We start from the raw sequence: 15,645 nt of genomic DNA, 5'->3' as shown, positions 1-15,645 counted from the left end.
CTTGCTTGGGGGTTGGTTGGTAGGATAACATTGCCTAGTGGTCAGAGTTTAGGCCTGTGACTTGTAAGGGTGTTGTTGGTAGGGGAGTCCAGGTCCTCCACTCCACTGGGCTCCTATTCAGGACCCTTTGAGGTTTATCAGTGATATGAGAGCCAGAGGCTGCTCTCTGTGGGCCACTTCCTATTACCACCTGCAATTGTCCCAAAGTTGCTATCTGGGCTAAGGCAGTGTGAAGGGTGTCCTCTCACCACAAGGCACCTTCTGGTGGTTGTGTGTAGCGTGGTAGCTCTCTTCCTCTCTTGGGCAGTAACTGCCTCCTTCTGTGGTATGGCCCACCCTCCTGGGCCTGATCAGTCCTAAGGCTTTCCCTTGCTGGAGGTAGTCCAAGGGGGAATTAACAAAACTCAGAGTCCATATGAGAGGGAAAGCGGAAAAACTTCCCTCTCAGGTTATCTGTAGCAGGTCCTCCCTTCCCTCAGAGAGGAACCTTTTGGCAGGGGAGAGATTCTGTCTTTCCCTCAGCTCTTCTCTACTTGAGCTGCAGGTTGCAGGTCTGCTCTTTCCTGGTCTGCCACCAAATGAGCTGCTCCGCTGCCTTTTAACTCCTCCTTCAGTTGGAGCATTTCTTACAGATGTAGCGGGGTGGGACTGGCTGTGCCCAGAGCAGTGCCTTAACCCTTTTTGCCCAGTGTGTGGTTTGTCTACCCCATTACATTCCTCCTCAGCGTTTTTACCACCAATGTCCTCAGGAGTCACCAAGCAAGAGACAGAAGGCTTATAGACCCAGTAACCTAGCCTCTGCAACATCTAGTGCCACACTATACTCTTGACCCCAGGCAGAGTTTTTCTTTTGACAGGATTGTCGAGACCCATGTTTCTTTACTGATGTCACATCATTCCTCTCCTCTGATTTTTGGAGGCCACCGTATCCAATTTGCCAAAAACTGGAGGAGCCTAATTACAGATAAATATGTATTAGAGAATATTCATGGCAGCTAGCAGAATGAGTTTCTGGTAACTCTGACCCACAAACCACCTGCTGGTTCCTTTTCAGGGACAGCTCAGAAGGAGATTCTGGGGCTTGTCTTAACTACTGCCCTAAATCGGCGCCACTGCCATTGATGTAGCGGCGTCAATTTAGCAGGTCTGGTAAAGATGCACCAATTCAATGGGAGAGTGCTCTCCCATTGACTTCAGTACTCCACCTCAATGAGAGGCGGAAGCTGTTGACAGGAGAGCGTCTCCCGTCGACATTTACATGCTTTAAGTTGATGAAGTTACATGGTCTTAAATTACATAATTTAAATAACTAGGGTAACCTAGATCAGATTACAGCATTAGTGAAGACAAGGCTTTTGTGACAAGAGGTGAACTCCCTTCTCCTAAGGGAGTCAGGGAAATGGTTCCACCTCAACATCAAGGAAAGGGATTCTATCCCCCTTCCTTCTTGATCCTCAAGAAGAATGGGGGATGGAGGCCAATTCTCAATCTGCGATAGCTTAACAAGTACATTTGAAAACCAGAATTCAACATGATATCCTTGGCGTCAATAATTCCCTTGTTCCTGGAGGGTACGGAGTTTGCAGCTCTCAACATGAATGAATCATATTTTTACATAGACATCCTCCCACAGGAGATTTCTCAGGTTCCTCTTCAGTCAGGACCATTACCAATTCAGAGTCCTCCCCTGTGGTCTTTACAAAGTTTTATTTTCTGTAGTGGCAGCTTGGAAGCCTGTAAATTCCTCTCTTCTCATCCCGTACCTTGAAGACTGACTTCTGATGGGCAGTTCCTATGAGGACATTCAGCAGGTACCTGTGTTCTGCTCAGCCTTCTGCCTTCCCTTGTTGTCTGCGTCAATCATGAAAAATCCACATTGACTCCCAAGAGGTATATACATTTTATAGGGTTATCATTGGACTTGACCGCAAGAGCATATCTACCTTGGTGAGGGTTCGGTCTGTGAGCGCTGTCATACGTTAGGTCACTATCAGACCCAGGATGTCAGTCAGAGCTTGTCTTTCCCTCAGCCACATGGCCTCATTCATATACAGGATGTGATTCACCAGGCTTCATCTTCGCCGCCAACAAGCCTGACTTCTCTCCATGTACTCACCAAAGAAGGGCAACATAAACAAGCGGGGGGAGCGAGATCTCTCCCTGTGTGCATAGAGGTAGTCACCTTCAGGAATTGGTACATCAGCCATCGCACAATCCTATCAGCAGCATATTTACCAGGGATGCAAAATTTCCTAATGGACTGCCTGAGCAGACATTTTTCTGTGAATCATGAACTGGGAGATTGATCATTCAGTTCTCAACGACATGTTTCCCCAATGGGGAATGCCAGCCTGGGACCTTTTTGCCTCATGGGTGAACAGGAAGCTCCAGAGCTGTCCTGGGCAAGGGCTTGATGGGAGATGCCCTGCTGGCAACATGGAAGAGTTGTCTGGAGTATGTCTTCCTTCCCACTACATTGATACTAAAAGTTCTGTGGAAGATGCATCAAGACAGAGCTTAACTCATCCTTGTTGTGCCTAACTGGCTGAGATGGTTCTGGTTTATGAACTCAGTTCAACCACATTGCCAGACCTTCTAACACAGCATAGGGGCAAGTTCAAGCACCTGAATCTGGGACCCGTTGCAGCTCAAAGCCTGGTATTTGGATGGGCATCAGAAATAGAGCTCTTATGTTCCAAAAGGGTGCAATGCATCCTTAACCAAAACAGAAGAGACTCTACAAGGAGCTGTTACTCAGCAAAATGGAAGCATTTTTCCTCATGAGCACATCAATGGAACTTGTCTCCAGAATCCACCTGGATCCTTGCTGTCTTAGAGTGTTTACTTACCTTTAAGTCTTTAGGTCCAATGGTCAGTTCTCTGTGAGTGCCATTAGCAATGATCAGCACTTTCCATCGTCTGTGGATAACCACTCAATCTTCACTCATCCTGTCACAGCTAAAATTTCTGAAGGGGATTCTCAGCCATTTACACCAGTGGTGAAGTTTGCATCTCAGTGGGAGCTTAGTTTTGTTCTAGTCTCTCTCATTGACCCTACCTCCCATCCTGAGCCACTAGCCACATTTTTGGTAGTTCATCTCTCCCTGAAAGTGGCCTTTCTAATAGCTATAATGTCAGCCAGAAGAGTCAGTGAACTGGGAGTAGTCACGGTGGATCCGTCATATACTTCCTTCTGTAAAGAAAAGGTCTTGTTACACCCCACTCCAGGTTCATCCCTAAAGTAGTTTCAGTTCCTTATGAGTCAGGTACTCCACTTACCTGTATTTTTTTTTCAAAACTGCATGCCAAGGATGGAGAGCGACAGCTGTGGTTTAGACATCTGAAGGACTTTGTCCTTTTATCTGATAAGAACAAAAGACATCAGAAGGACACCTAAACTATTTATTACCTTAGCAGAATGATCAAGGGAATCTGCACAGAGACTTTCAAAATGAATTTCAGGTTGTATAACCCTTTGTTACCAACTAGCTCGTGTTTTCCCTCTGATGGGTGGAAAGAGTTCATTCTACCAAAGGGCAAACTACTTTGGCTGCATCTCTGAGAGACGTACCCTTCCTAGAGATATGTACGGCAGCTACTTGGAGCTCTTTACATACCTTCATGAGTCATTACTCTCTGGTCCAGTTGTTCACCGTGGATGCAGCTGTGAGGGCAACAGTACTACAGTCAGCTATCACTTCTGCATCCTCGCACCCACCTCTTGTCTGACTAGCGCTTGTTATTCTCCCATGTGTGGAATACACACAGGGACCATCAGTCGAAGAAGAAATGGAGGTAACTTACCTGTAACTGAAGGTTCTTTGAGATGTGTGGTCTCCATCTGTATTCTAATACCTGCCCTCCTTCCCCTCTGCTGCAGATTGTTTGGACTGTAGTAGGAATGAGCAACTAGAGAGGCATTGACCCGCACCACCTTTTATGCCCTTGTTTCACAGCACGAGGAGAGGTACAGTGCATATACAGGCCAATGGACACTGCTGGTAAAAAATTATGGACTCAAGGCCATGGTGTGCATGCATATTGTATGTGTGGAATACAGATAGGGACCGTACATCCCTAAGAACCTCCAGTGCCAGGTAAGTAACCTCAGTTTCTACCCAAAGGGTTGGAGAATTGGGGGCTTTAATGGCTGACCCGCCTTTTACAGTATTCACAATAGAAAGAGTGTCGCTACTGGCCCATCAAAGTTTTTTACCTAAGGTGTCCTCAGAATTTTATATTAATCAAATCATTAATCTCCTGTTTCTCATTCCCCCCCCCCCCAAAAAAAAAAAAAAACAAACCCATATTGGTCTAGTCAAAAAACCATATTCCATACCCTAGATATCAAGAGGACATTAGCATTTACCTAGATAGGATGAAACCAATTACAAATAGTCTAGGAGATCTTCTATCTGTTGTGGACAGAAACAGGGGTTTGGTAATTTCTAAACAGAGGTTATCAAAGTGGATTTTCAGTTTTATTAAGATTTGTTACAACAAATCTCATGTTCAACCCCCTTCGAGAGTGATAGCCCATTCACAAAAGTAGTGTTTGCATCTTTGTTAAGGATATGCCAGTTGTAGACCTCTGTAGATCGGAAACTTGGTCCTCTGTTTATACTTTTTCTAATCATTATCCCTTGGTGCAGCAAGATCAGAGGCAGATGTAGGCTCTTCTGTATTGAACTCTGCTCTGACCCTTCTGCTTCCTAAGGGGGGAACTGCTCAGGAGTCACCTGAAATGGAGAACCCACAGGAACACTACTTGAAGAAGGAGAAGCGGTTACTTAACTTTGTGCAGTAACTAGAGTTCTTCAAGCTGTGTCCCCCTGTGGTGCTCCACCACACACCTTACTTCCCCTCTGGGACACGCATCTCAAAGAGCTTCAGTTAGTGCACATGGTGAGTAACCTCTCCATCTTTCGGGCTAAGTCATTTCTGGCAGAATAATTTAACATTATGCCAAGAAAAGAGTAAACCCAATCTTTCCCTACAATAAGGGGCTCTCAAATACCCTCCAGCATGTCACGGTTCTATGGTAGACATACTAAGAAAATCTTAATACAGTTATATCTCAGAATGCTGAAGATTTCAGGTTAGTAGGTAATCTGAAAAATCTGATCCTTTTTTAAAAAGAACACATCATCTTGGAAAATAATGGATTAATTTTCTCTGTTGAAGGTTAGGAGCCTTTTACTAGCTTCTAAACTTGAGGTTTATATTGAAAAAAATATGTATCTTGACCAGTGTCTTCATATTGGTACCCTCTGATTTTAGTTCAGACAAGAAAAAACAACTCTGTACCTCATTTCCTTTAGTCTCACCCACACTCTGTCTGGTGATTAGTTTATATTGGGACAAGAAACACTGTAGGGTGCACATACCTAATTTTCATAAATAGGTTGATTGCCGTTAATTTTGCACAGCAATTGGTGAAATGAAATGATGTGTTTTTCCAGAACTAACGGGCATTGCTTTGCCATTGTTGAAGAAGATGAACATGGAGAACCCATGCTTGCTTCAGGTTGCATGAAGTATGAAGGTTCAGATTTTCAGTGCAAGGTACAAACAAGTTCATTTATTTTTAAAATTGTCCATAAAGGGAACATGATGGAGATTATGCAGGATAGCTGTGAGCAGTTAAATCTATGCAGATCACAACCACTTCAGTAAGGACTTTGCATATTGCCCTTTACTATAGTGGATGATGCTATGCTGTTGACAAATCAAGACCCCAGTCCTGCAGTTGACTGCAAACACGCATCTTGTCTGTTTCAGGACTGGCAGCAAAGTAAGTACATGAAACACACATTCAAAGGGGGGCAGAAGAGAAGAGGGCTGAGCTGAAAATTTTGTTTTGTCTGTGGGGGTGAAAAAGGAAACAGTCTGTGGGCCAGTATTTTCAAAGGTGACTACTATCTTTGGGAGCCTCTATTTCTAGGTATCCAATTTGAGACACCTTTAAAGGGGCCTGATTTTTCCAAAAGTCGTGAGCAGCCATGTTCTGAAAATAAGGACTCTGTAAAGAGTCTTGGAATGGACACACAAACTCACTAGTCTCTTGAGGAGTGGTGGTAATATATAATTTAAATATAAATTTTGAAAAGCTAACTTCTGCCATGTTAATGTTGTACTGGGTCTGAAGAAAAGTCCTTTGACACTCAACTGTTATGCAGAAATATGTGATATTTATATTAAATTTCATATTGTGCAGCTAATTACTGGATACAATATATCTACGTGTGTGTGGTATGCAGGGCTGAACATGGGCATGCACCAGGGCTTAACAGGACTTCCCTGCAGTTGCAGCTCAGGGCTTCTGTTATCCATACCAGGTCTGTGTACTTGAACTGAGAACTGGGTGACTTTTTCCCCTATGCTGTTGATGACTGCTCTCCCCTGGGGGAGGAAGCTACCTGATTTGAATGCAAAGTGGGGACAAGAGTCAGACCTTGGAGGGGATGTGGAGTTGGATATTGGGAACGAGTTGGGCTGGGCAATTCGACTGGGTCTAGGAGCCAGCGATGGGGACTCTAACTGGTTGGCAAGAAGGCTGGGACTGCGACTGGGAGGGGAAACGGGGTATGTGGGGTGGGGGAGGGGGAATGGGAGGCCTTAGATGAGGAGGAGTCAGGGATTAGCCAAATTAAAGTTGCACAGACAACCTTATTTCTGGCATTTTCTAATTTTTGAATGCTTGACTTACCTTCCATAATGCTTTAACATAGTTTTTGGGTGAGTGTGTGTGTGTAAATATGAATATCTAAAGAGCAGTGGTAGTTGTGCCCAATAATCTACCAATGAGACATCTACACATGTGTCCAATCTCCCTTATACTATAAACAGATTGCAAGCAATGGAATTGTTACGTGCAAATTAGCTGTAGAGGAAGGATGGCAATTGGTTATGTTACCTCTGATATCATAGTGGCCCGACTAAAATGTTAACTGAGCTGTTGACCTAACCATGTCTGTGTCTTATATAATCACAACAATCAGATAAAATAATCATTAATAATTTAGCTAAATTACAACCTAATTTCTTAAACATAGGCCATGCACAAGATTTCAGATAGACTTTTCAAACTTTCAAATTATTATTCCATTATCAACACCAGATGGGACAAAGGAAAAACTGACATAGGTGCTAAATGTATTAAAAACCCATTTTAAGATCAATTTTAACTTGTTAATTATCAGAAATTAATTCTGTAATCAGAGTATATGCCATAAATTTGGGAGAGGATACATGATATATTTTTCATACATAACCAAGAGCAGGGGTCTCAAACTCCCGGCCCGCGGGTCATCTGCAGCCCAAGAACCTCCCCAAAGTGGCCTGCGGGGCTTCAGCAATTTTGGGGCCGGGTCTCTCCCTTGGTCCTGCCTGCTGCCCCTGGGTGCGCTCTTCCCTCCCACCCCACCCCACGCCACCCCCCGTCTGCTGGGTGATTTACAATGGCCAGGGGCCCTTCCTACCACCGGCAGTGCAGCGGAGCTGAGCGGCTTCTGCCTGTTCACTCCTCGTGTCTGCCAGCCCCTCCCTGCAGCCCCGGGGTGGGGCTGTGCTGTGCCTTCATGCGCTGCCCCTGCCTCGAACGCCCCTGCGGCCAATGGGAAGCTGCGGGGGCGGTGCCTGGGGGCAGCAGTGCACAGAGGCCCCGCAATCCACCCCGCCTTGGAGCCCCAGGTAAGCACTGCACCCCCTCCCAGAGCCTGCACCCCCATCCGCTCCCCACATAGCCCCATAGCCCTCAAACTCTCTCCCAGAGCCTGCACTCCCTCCCCCTTCCCACACACCCCCTCCCACCTCCAAACTCCCTTCCATAGCCTACACCCCTCCACCCTCCCAGAGCCTGTACCCCTACCTGCTCCTCCTGCACCCCCACACCCTGTCCCAGCCCAGAGCTTGCACCCAAACTCCATCCCAGAGTTTACACCCCAATCCCCTACCCCAGACCTCCTCCCCCACCCAGAGCCTTAGGCAGGTGGGGGGGGGGCGGAGTTTTGGGGGGCAGGTTCTGGGCGCCATAAGTGACATTATTGGCTCTCTGGGAGGATTTGAGGACTGGCACTGGCCCTAAAGTAAATTGAGTTTGAGACCCCCTGACCAAGAGGATTGAATCCCTGTTTTATGTTCAAAACAGAACTCAGTCTTAACTATGTAATCTCCACAGTACTGTACATCTATACCATCTATAATATCATTCTTGTTTGGCCATTTCAAAACTTTTGAGTTATTTTCTCTTGTTCTCCATTTATAGGATTCCCCAAAAGCACAGCTACGTCGGACAATTGAATGCTGTCGAACTGATTTCTGCAATCGGGATCTACAGCCCACACTACCCCCACTTGGTAGTACAGGTAAACTGCTGTTTTATCAGTTTATACAGACTAATCTGGAATGGGTTTATTCTTCTTGACGAATTGATGTGATATTAGGAGAAAGTGTAGGACTGGAGTATTGCCCTTGCTTCTGTTTCTTTTCTCATTACCTCTTTTGGTCTGAAGGTCTGTGCTAAATCCTACACTTGCCAACTCCATCTTCCCCTTGATCTGACCTTCACACTGCATTTTCTTCTTTCAAACTTCTCCATTTCAGATGTTCCTCTGCCCAGTAATCATCATTTTAATTTTAGCAACTTCTGCATTACCTCTTTTTTTATGTCTCATTTTCTTTCATTCATACCTATTCCAGAATTTTCAGAGCATCTGCTGCCTCCTCATACCTGCATGCCTTACTCTGACTATGTGGTCACTGTCCTTTTGTTCCACACTTTGCTTCCCTGGTGCATTGTTTTATCATGTCATCAGTCTGCAGCCTAGCTTTTTCCATAACTTCCGCTGCTACTTTTGCTGTGCTGACTTTCTCTGAAAGAAGTCTCAGGACCACATCCAACTCTCTCTACTGTAAATTTTCTTTCTCCTGCTCTGCTCCTAACAACTATTATATCTTTGTTCATTTCTTCAGTGCCAGAAATTCCTTTCCATCTTAGACCCTTTGCTCAAACTCTTTTCAGTCTCTTACTGCCCTAGGTCTTCCTAATTTTTTAAAGCCAAAATTGACAGGATTCATCAAAAGGTTTCTTACTCCATAATCACTTTGTTTTTGGATTGTCTGCCTTTGCAGCTGTGTTCACCTCCTAGTTCTCTCAGCTTTCATCCACCTCTGGAACCCCAACTTTTACTTATATAAATATTTAATAACTATCCTAAACTTTGTATAATAGTGCCTTTATACAAGGAGCCTCATTTGTGGCTCAAACTCATTGCCACTTCACAGATAGCTCTGTACCTTAGCTGGCTGCTATGTTTTTGTTTTGTTTTGTACTTTTAGATTTTGACAAAAAACAATTTCCTTTCCAAAAATCCTCTCACCTCCAGTCTTTTCTGCCATATGATCAGCAGTAGCATGGGGATTCAAGTGGAACATAGGGCCCTGCAGTGATAGTGGGGTGTGCTCCAATCCTTTCTGTAGGAAGCATTTCTGACCCATTTTTCCCCTGGAATTTTCACTCTTCTGAGGGAGAAAGGGGAGAACCTACAAAATCTAGCTAGTGAAGTAGTGTGTTACTAAATGGAACAGCAATTATTTTTGATTTATGTATCCACCTTTATAAAAGCACTTAGCCTGTGCTACAGGAACAGAACAGGAATTATATATATTAAAAAAGTCAACAAGACTATGATTGTAAATGGACGTCACAGTCCTTTAAAATATATCACATTCCTAACTTTCCCTTGTCTCCAGCTTTATTTAACTCCCTTACTTTCATTTGAAATAGCTTAGGAAAACAGGTGAGTCTTAGAGTCCCATGAAGATCATATGATCTGTAAAGTTTCTGATCTCTCGCATTTCACCTTAGACATTAGATTCTGGTTACGTTTTCTATTTTAGTGAATTTAGAGTTATGAAAGGTACCAGATTAGACATTTCTGGAAACTGTGTTCTTGTGTTTATTCACAGACAGCAAATGGAAGTTTTGCCCACTATGCTGTCAGGGGAAAGGAAACTGAACTATACGGATGTGAATGTAGTTAAATTTCAGTTAAATATTGGCTTCTCTAATAAGATAGCCCTGAAGGATTGTGATGGGTGCTCTTGAGGTATGGGCATGGTACTACTAGGACTTGTTCTGAGACTACCAAGCTGTGATATGTAGACCACCCAACAGCCATCAGGTGGGAACATTTGATAGCTATCAATCAGGACTAGATTTAAATAAATAACCTAGAGATGGAAGTCTCTATATCCCATTGTCAATTTTGTGAGTCAGCCAGTCTCACAGGAGAGACTGGATATATTGGCGAGATTCTGGAACTATCTTCTACTGTTTATAAGAAGTGCCACAAGAACTTCAAATTCTATCTCGACAACCACTGAAGATAGATAGAAGTACTTCAGTCTCATGTCTCCTCTGAAATTTGCCTACTCTAACAGTACATGAAATCCTTTACAGCAAGTTCAGCAGTGCTAAGGAAGAGTAATTTACCCATTGCATGGGATGTTGGACAGTCAGATGTGCAAAGTTGTTGATAGAAGAATACGTGAAGTTACCAGTAAGGTTTTGCGTTGGTATGAGTGTTTTTTTAAGCTGGAGTATATATAAGGGGGGAGGGATAGCTCAGTGGTTTGAGCATTGGCCTGCTAAACCCAGGGTTGTGAGTTCAATCCTTGAGGGGGCCCTTTGGGATTTGGGGCAGAAACTGGGGATTGGTCCTGCTTTGAGTAGGGGGTTGGACTAAATGACCTCCTGAGGTCCCTTCCAGCCCTGGTATTCTATGATATTTTTGGTATCTGTTGGAAGTGAAAGCCTTCAGGAGCATTGGAGTGAGTTACCACCGGCATTGTAGGTAATATTAAGATAGCAAGGAACTTTATATAAGTATGTATAAAAAATGTGTGGCATACCCTCAGTATTGTCAGTGTTGCTCCAGAGAATAAAATCTGATGCTTTGCAATTCTTTACCCCTGCTGCCCCTTTTGGAAGGATCCCTGATATTGCTGAGTGTAGCTGTAGCTCCAAATGAAAAATAATATTTTATGGGGAAGAGGTTTACAAAATTGGCAGTTACAAAATACATAATCTATGAGAAAGTGACTGATAAATAGAATATTTTATTTATACTAGAATCTGATTACTGGCAACTTTTTAGGAAATAAGTATTGTAACTGTTTTATTTTTTTAAACAGATGGACTTTTTGATGGCAGCGTTCGTTGGATGGCAGTGCTGATTTCTATGGCAGTCTGCATCATTGTTATGATCATCTTATTTAGCTGCTTTTGTTACAAGTAAGGAGAAGTACTTCCTTCTGCACTAGTATTTTTTTCCTATATGATGATATACAAAATGACTTATTCTAGAGATGTGTTTAGTTAGAGAGAGAGAGAGATTTTTAAATAGATCCAAGAGGAAACTAGTTAAATGTAACTTTACATCTCTATGGACAGTAGTTTATAGTGTTAGGTAAAAATGTGGACATTAACATGTATGGAATTTCATAGAATTTCATGTCTTATTCCAGCAGTGTGTGAAAACTGTACAGGTTTTCAGAACAAGGTATGATTTTGGCACTATAAAATTCCATAAACAAGAATATGTTAACGCTTTTGCATAGTTGGATATTCGGCCACTGCTGTTTTTATTTGTGTGCTACTTCTGAGTTTTGTCTCCTGCATTATTCTGTCCTAGGAACATATTAAAGCTTCAAATAAGCCACAGAAATAAAACTTTCTACAGTTTTTCTGCTTTTTTTAAAAAATAGGAGCTATATTTGTCCTGCATAGTCTGAACTGAACACAAAACGTACGGCATTTTTGTCACTTGTTATTCTCTGTTTTCACACTGCCCAGGGATGCACGGTTGACCCTAATATTCTTTAACTCTAAACCATACATTTAAAACAATAATGTAGTGGAACATTCAAGTATTTATATCTCACACATATGATACATTGAGCTGGTGCAGGAAGGTTTTGTTAATATTTTCATGGATATTTGGTATTAGGTTTCTGTCAAAATGAAACCTGGATGGGAGTATGAAATCTTATTGAGAGTAAAGAGTAGGTACGAGTGATGGTAAAATGACTAAGTTTTCATAGAACAGCCACAACCAGAAGAAAACATGTCTTATATTTATGGTATTCTTTGTCATCTGGAGTCCCACAGGACTTCACAAACTTATCAAATTATATTCTTTCTACAAAATTCCATGCAAAATATGACCTATAAATGTGTATATTGAAAGAAGCAGGGCTCAGTTAGGAGTTCTGTACCACTCAGTGCTCAAAATTATGTGGGGTAGGTTTTTCTGCTGCTCTTTGGCAAATAGTGTAGCATGATGGAATATGATTTGTGAAGTTGTATGTATGATATTTGACGGCAATACATAAGATCTGTTGATGCATGTATTGGATGGTGCAGTGCTCGTACCAGCAGTACAAAGGGAAAGTTAAGTTGGCTGGGTGCATTATGTGTGTGAAGCTGCATTTTGACTGTGCATTTCCCAGTTTTTTCCTCCCAGAACACAAACATTTTGAAGGATTGTGGGGGAGGGGAGGAATGTGTGGGGAGATCTTAACTGAGCATTTTCTGTTTTTCTGACGGTTATTTTGGATTTTGAAGCCCTATGTTCTGAGAGCATGTAAGGAGTGGAAAGCCTGGTTGTGGGGCAGTAATCTTAACTCTAAAAATTCATGTACAAACAGCTTTGTAAAGTTAAAGTAGATTTCACCCTCCCTGTTTTTCTCTAGAGAAGTTGCTCAGGATGTGCTCTAGCACCACAATGGTGGATGTGATCTTGGAACCTGAATAAAAATTAGAGCTTATAGTGTTTCCTCTGTGCTGTTGGCCTAGAAATTCTCTTGTGGATAAATTAGGGATTTTAATAATACTGTGGTAATAGGACCTAATGGAGTCTGGGTTGCAAGTCGCTTCACTCTGTTTCTCTGTTGTTTTGCCTATTTGGAAGTTAGCGAAATAGACAAAATCTTAAGTACTTAGGACACTTTCCTTTCAATTATGAGTTCTAGGAGTGGAAGCAGCAAAGAGCAGAATAGAACAGAACAAGAACAGACTGTAATCCTCATATTCAGTGTGCGTGCTTCCAGGAACAATATTTATTGTGTGCCAGCTGGAGTTTAGTTCATTAGCCAAGTTGTCATAATTGAAGGCATTGACATAGCAGAGCAGTTTAATATAAAAACTCATGGCTTCATTATAATTGCATATAAAATAAATCTCTGCTTTCCTGTTTGCCATTTTTATTATATTTGTTTTGTTGTAAAGAAAAAAAGAAAAATAGGAGAAAAGTGATAGGTATTTTTAAACAGTTATTACAAAACAGTCATTTGCAGCTCTCAGCTCCGACATCACTGACCAAAAGATATCTCAACCATTACGCAGATGAACTGAGTTCACTTGTATTCTGTAATTGTATTGGCAAAAATACTGCAAATATTGATAGAAAGTCCTAATTTGCTCTAACTGAAGTTAATATAGCCCAGATGGAAATGTTGGCTTGAAAATGTTATATGACCACTTGATAAATTGTAAATCAGTATGTCTACATGAGTCTCAAGTGTCTGTTGTACACAATTTAAATATTCTTCAATCTGTCATCTAAAAATGACATGACTATGTAATAAATATTGCTTGTTTTTAAAAACATGCATTTATCTTTTTTCTTTTTATCGGTCAAGATGTTTAATAAACTGTAACGTTATATTTAAAAGTATTAACGTGTAGTTGTTTTTCTTTTGCAGACATTACTGTAGATGGGTAGCAAAGAGACGTTGTTATAATCGTGATCTGGAGCAAGATGAAGCATTTATTCCAGCTGGGGAGTCATTAAAGGATCTTATTGACCAGTCACAGAGTTCTGGCAGTGGATCAGGACTACCTTTGTTGGTAAGCCAAAGTCTTAGATTTTCTTTACTGCTCTCCTGAATGCCAGAATGGTAAAACTACACTTGAGCATATTTTTATTCTTGAAGTATATTAAAAATCCACATTCACACATTCTTACAATTAAGAAACACATATACAAATATACATTTTAAACCCCCTATACAATTACCTATTATAATTATAATACGTGACGAAGATAAAGAAAATAAATCAGAGTCCATTTCACTTTTTCGTTCTTGTGTGGAGTAGTGAAGAATATACAGCTAAGAAACTATTTTTAATGTTTTAAACAAGTTGTCTTGCATAGATAAGATTGACATTTGTATCACTAATGCACTCAAAGAAATGCCCACAACTACATTGTACTCTGTTAAGTTTGTGGTTTATAAATTAATCATTCAAAACTTACATCTTTGACTAATTCAGTATACCAGTCCTCCATCCTCCCATTTTTCTGTGATGCCTGTAACCTTTGTTTTATCAGTGACTCTGATGTATCTTTGTTGTGATACCTCTTTGTAAATCCATGTGTCATCACCTACCAAATTCATGGTCCATTTTGGTCAATTTCACGGTCATAGGAATTAAAAAATTATAAATTTAATAATTTCAGCTACTTAAATCTGAAATTTCATGGTGTTGTAATTGTAGGGGTCCTGACACAAAAAGGAGTTGGGGATGAGGTTGCAAGATTATTGTTGGGGGTGTTGCGGTACTGCTACCCTTCCTTCTATGCTGCTGCTGGTGGCAGCGCTGCCCTCAGACCTGGGGACCTGAAAAGCGACGGCTTCTGGCCAGGACCCCAGCTCTGAAGGCAGACGTGCCGCCAGCAGCAGCGCAGAAGTAAGGCTGGCATGATATGATATTGCCACCCTTACTTCTGCACTGCTGCTGGTGGGGCACTGCCTTCAGAGCTGGTCGCCCGGCCAGCAGCCACCGCTCTCTGGCCGCCCAGCTCTGAAGGCAGTGCAGAAGTAGGCGTGGCAATAAAGTGGCCCCCCGCCCCCTAAAATAACCTTGCAACCGCCCCCTGAAACTTACTTTTGGGTCAGGACCCCCAATTTGAGAAATGCTGGTCTCACCTGTGAAATCTGTATAATATAGGGTAAAACCACACAAAAGATCAAATTTCACGATCCATGACAAGTTTTTCATGGTCGTGAATTTGGTAGGGCCCTAGTCATCACTACAGTGACCATTTCACTCAACTTCATCTCTGAAGACCTTGGTCTTTGCGTTTTACCCACTCTATATTGCAGATATCCCAGCTTTCCAGCAGAAAGCTCCTGCCCGTTTTCTCCCATATACAAAAACACATAACATCACCCCATTCACAAATTCCAGTAGCTCCTCATTCGTTTTAGGATCCAACTCTAGAATTGCCCTCAGGTTTTTTTTAAAAGTCTCCATGCACCTAAAGCAGCTTACTTCATAGATCTTCTCTTTCTGTGAGTATGTGTCCATGTAGGTTTGCATGTGCCCCATGCTTGTGAGGTTAGATGATTTTTTTTAATAGCTATGTCCATCCAGGCTGCACATGCACCCTGTGCCGCCTCATGTTCCCTACAAGGGTATAGAGGGCAGAGTTGCTGCAGCCCTCCATCAGTTCCCTCTTACCACCCATTGCAGCAAGACAGAACCCTGTCAACCCGCTTTTTTTTTGGTGATCTTCAAACTAATCATCTTGTCTATTTTTATGAAGAAGTCTATCTTCACTCTCATCTTCATTTCTT

General features: G+C 42.2%; 1 protein-coding gene across 1 annotated transcript in view; it reads left to right on the top strand.

Moving 5' to 3' along the window:
* The window catches only part of BMPR1A (bone morphogenetic protein receptor type 1A), a 183,115-nt gene that overhangs the window by 124,071 nt on the left and 43,399 nt on the right, over positions 1 to 15,645 (top strand). The window contains exons 5-8 of the mRNA XM_037904806.2: positions 5,463 to 5,565; positions 8,267 to 8,366; positions 11,197 to 11,296; positions 13,768 to 13,912. Coding sequence (XP_037760734.1) covers positions 5,463 to 5,565; positions 8,267 to 8,366; positions 11,197 to 11,296; positions 13,768 to 13,912 — 448 coding nt within the window. The remainder of the gene's footprint in view (positions 1 to 5,462; positions 5,566 to 8,266; positions 8,367 to 11,196; positions 11,297 to 13,767; positions 13,913 to 15,645) is intronic.

The sequence above is a fragment of the Chelonia mydas genome, chromosome 7, assembly GCF_015237465.2.
Source record: "Chelonia mydas isolate rCheMyd1 chromosome 7, rCheMyd1.pri.v2, whole genome shotgun sequence".
NCBI classification, from domain to species: Eukaryota; Metazoa; Chordata; order Testudines; family Cheloniidae; genus Chelonia; species Chelonia mydas.
The sequence above is the reverse complement of the archived record's forward strand: the minus strand, read 5'-3'. Positions and strand labels throughout refer to the sequence as shown.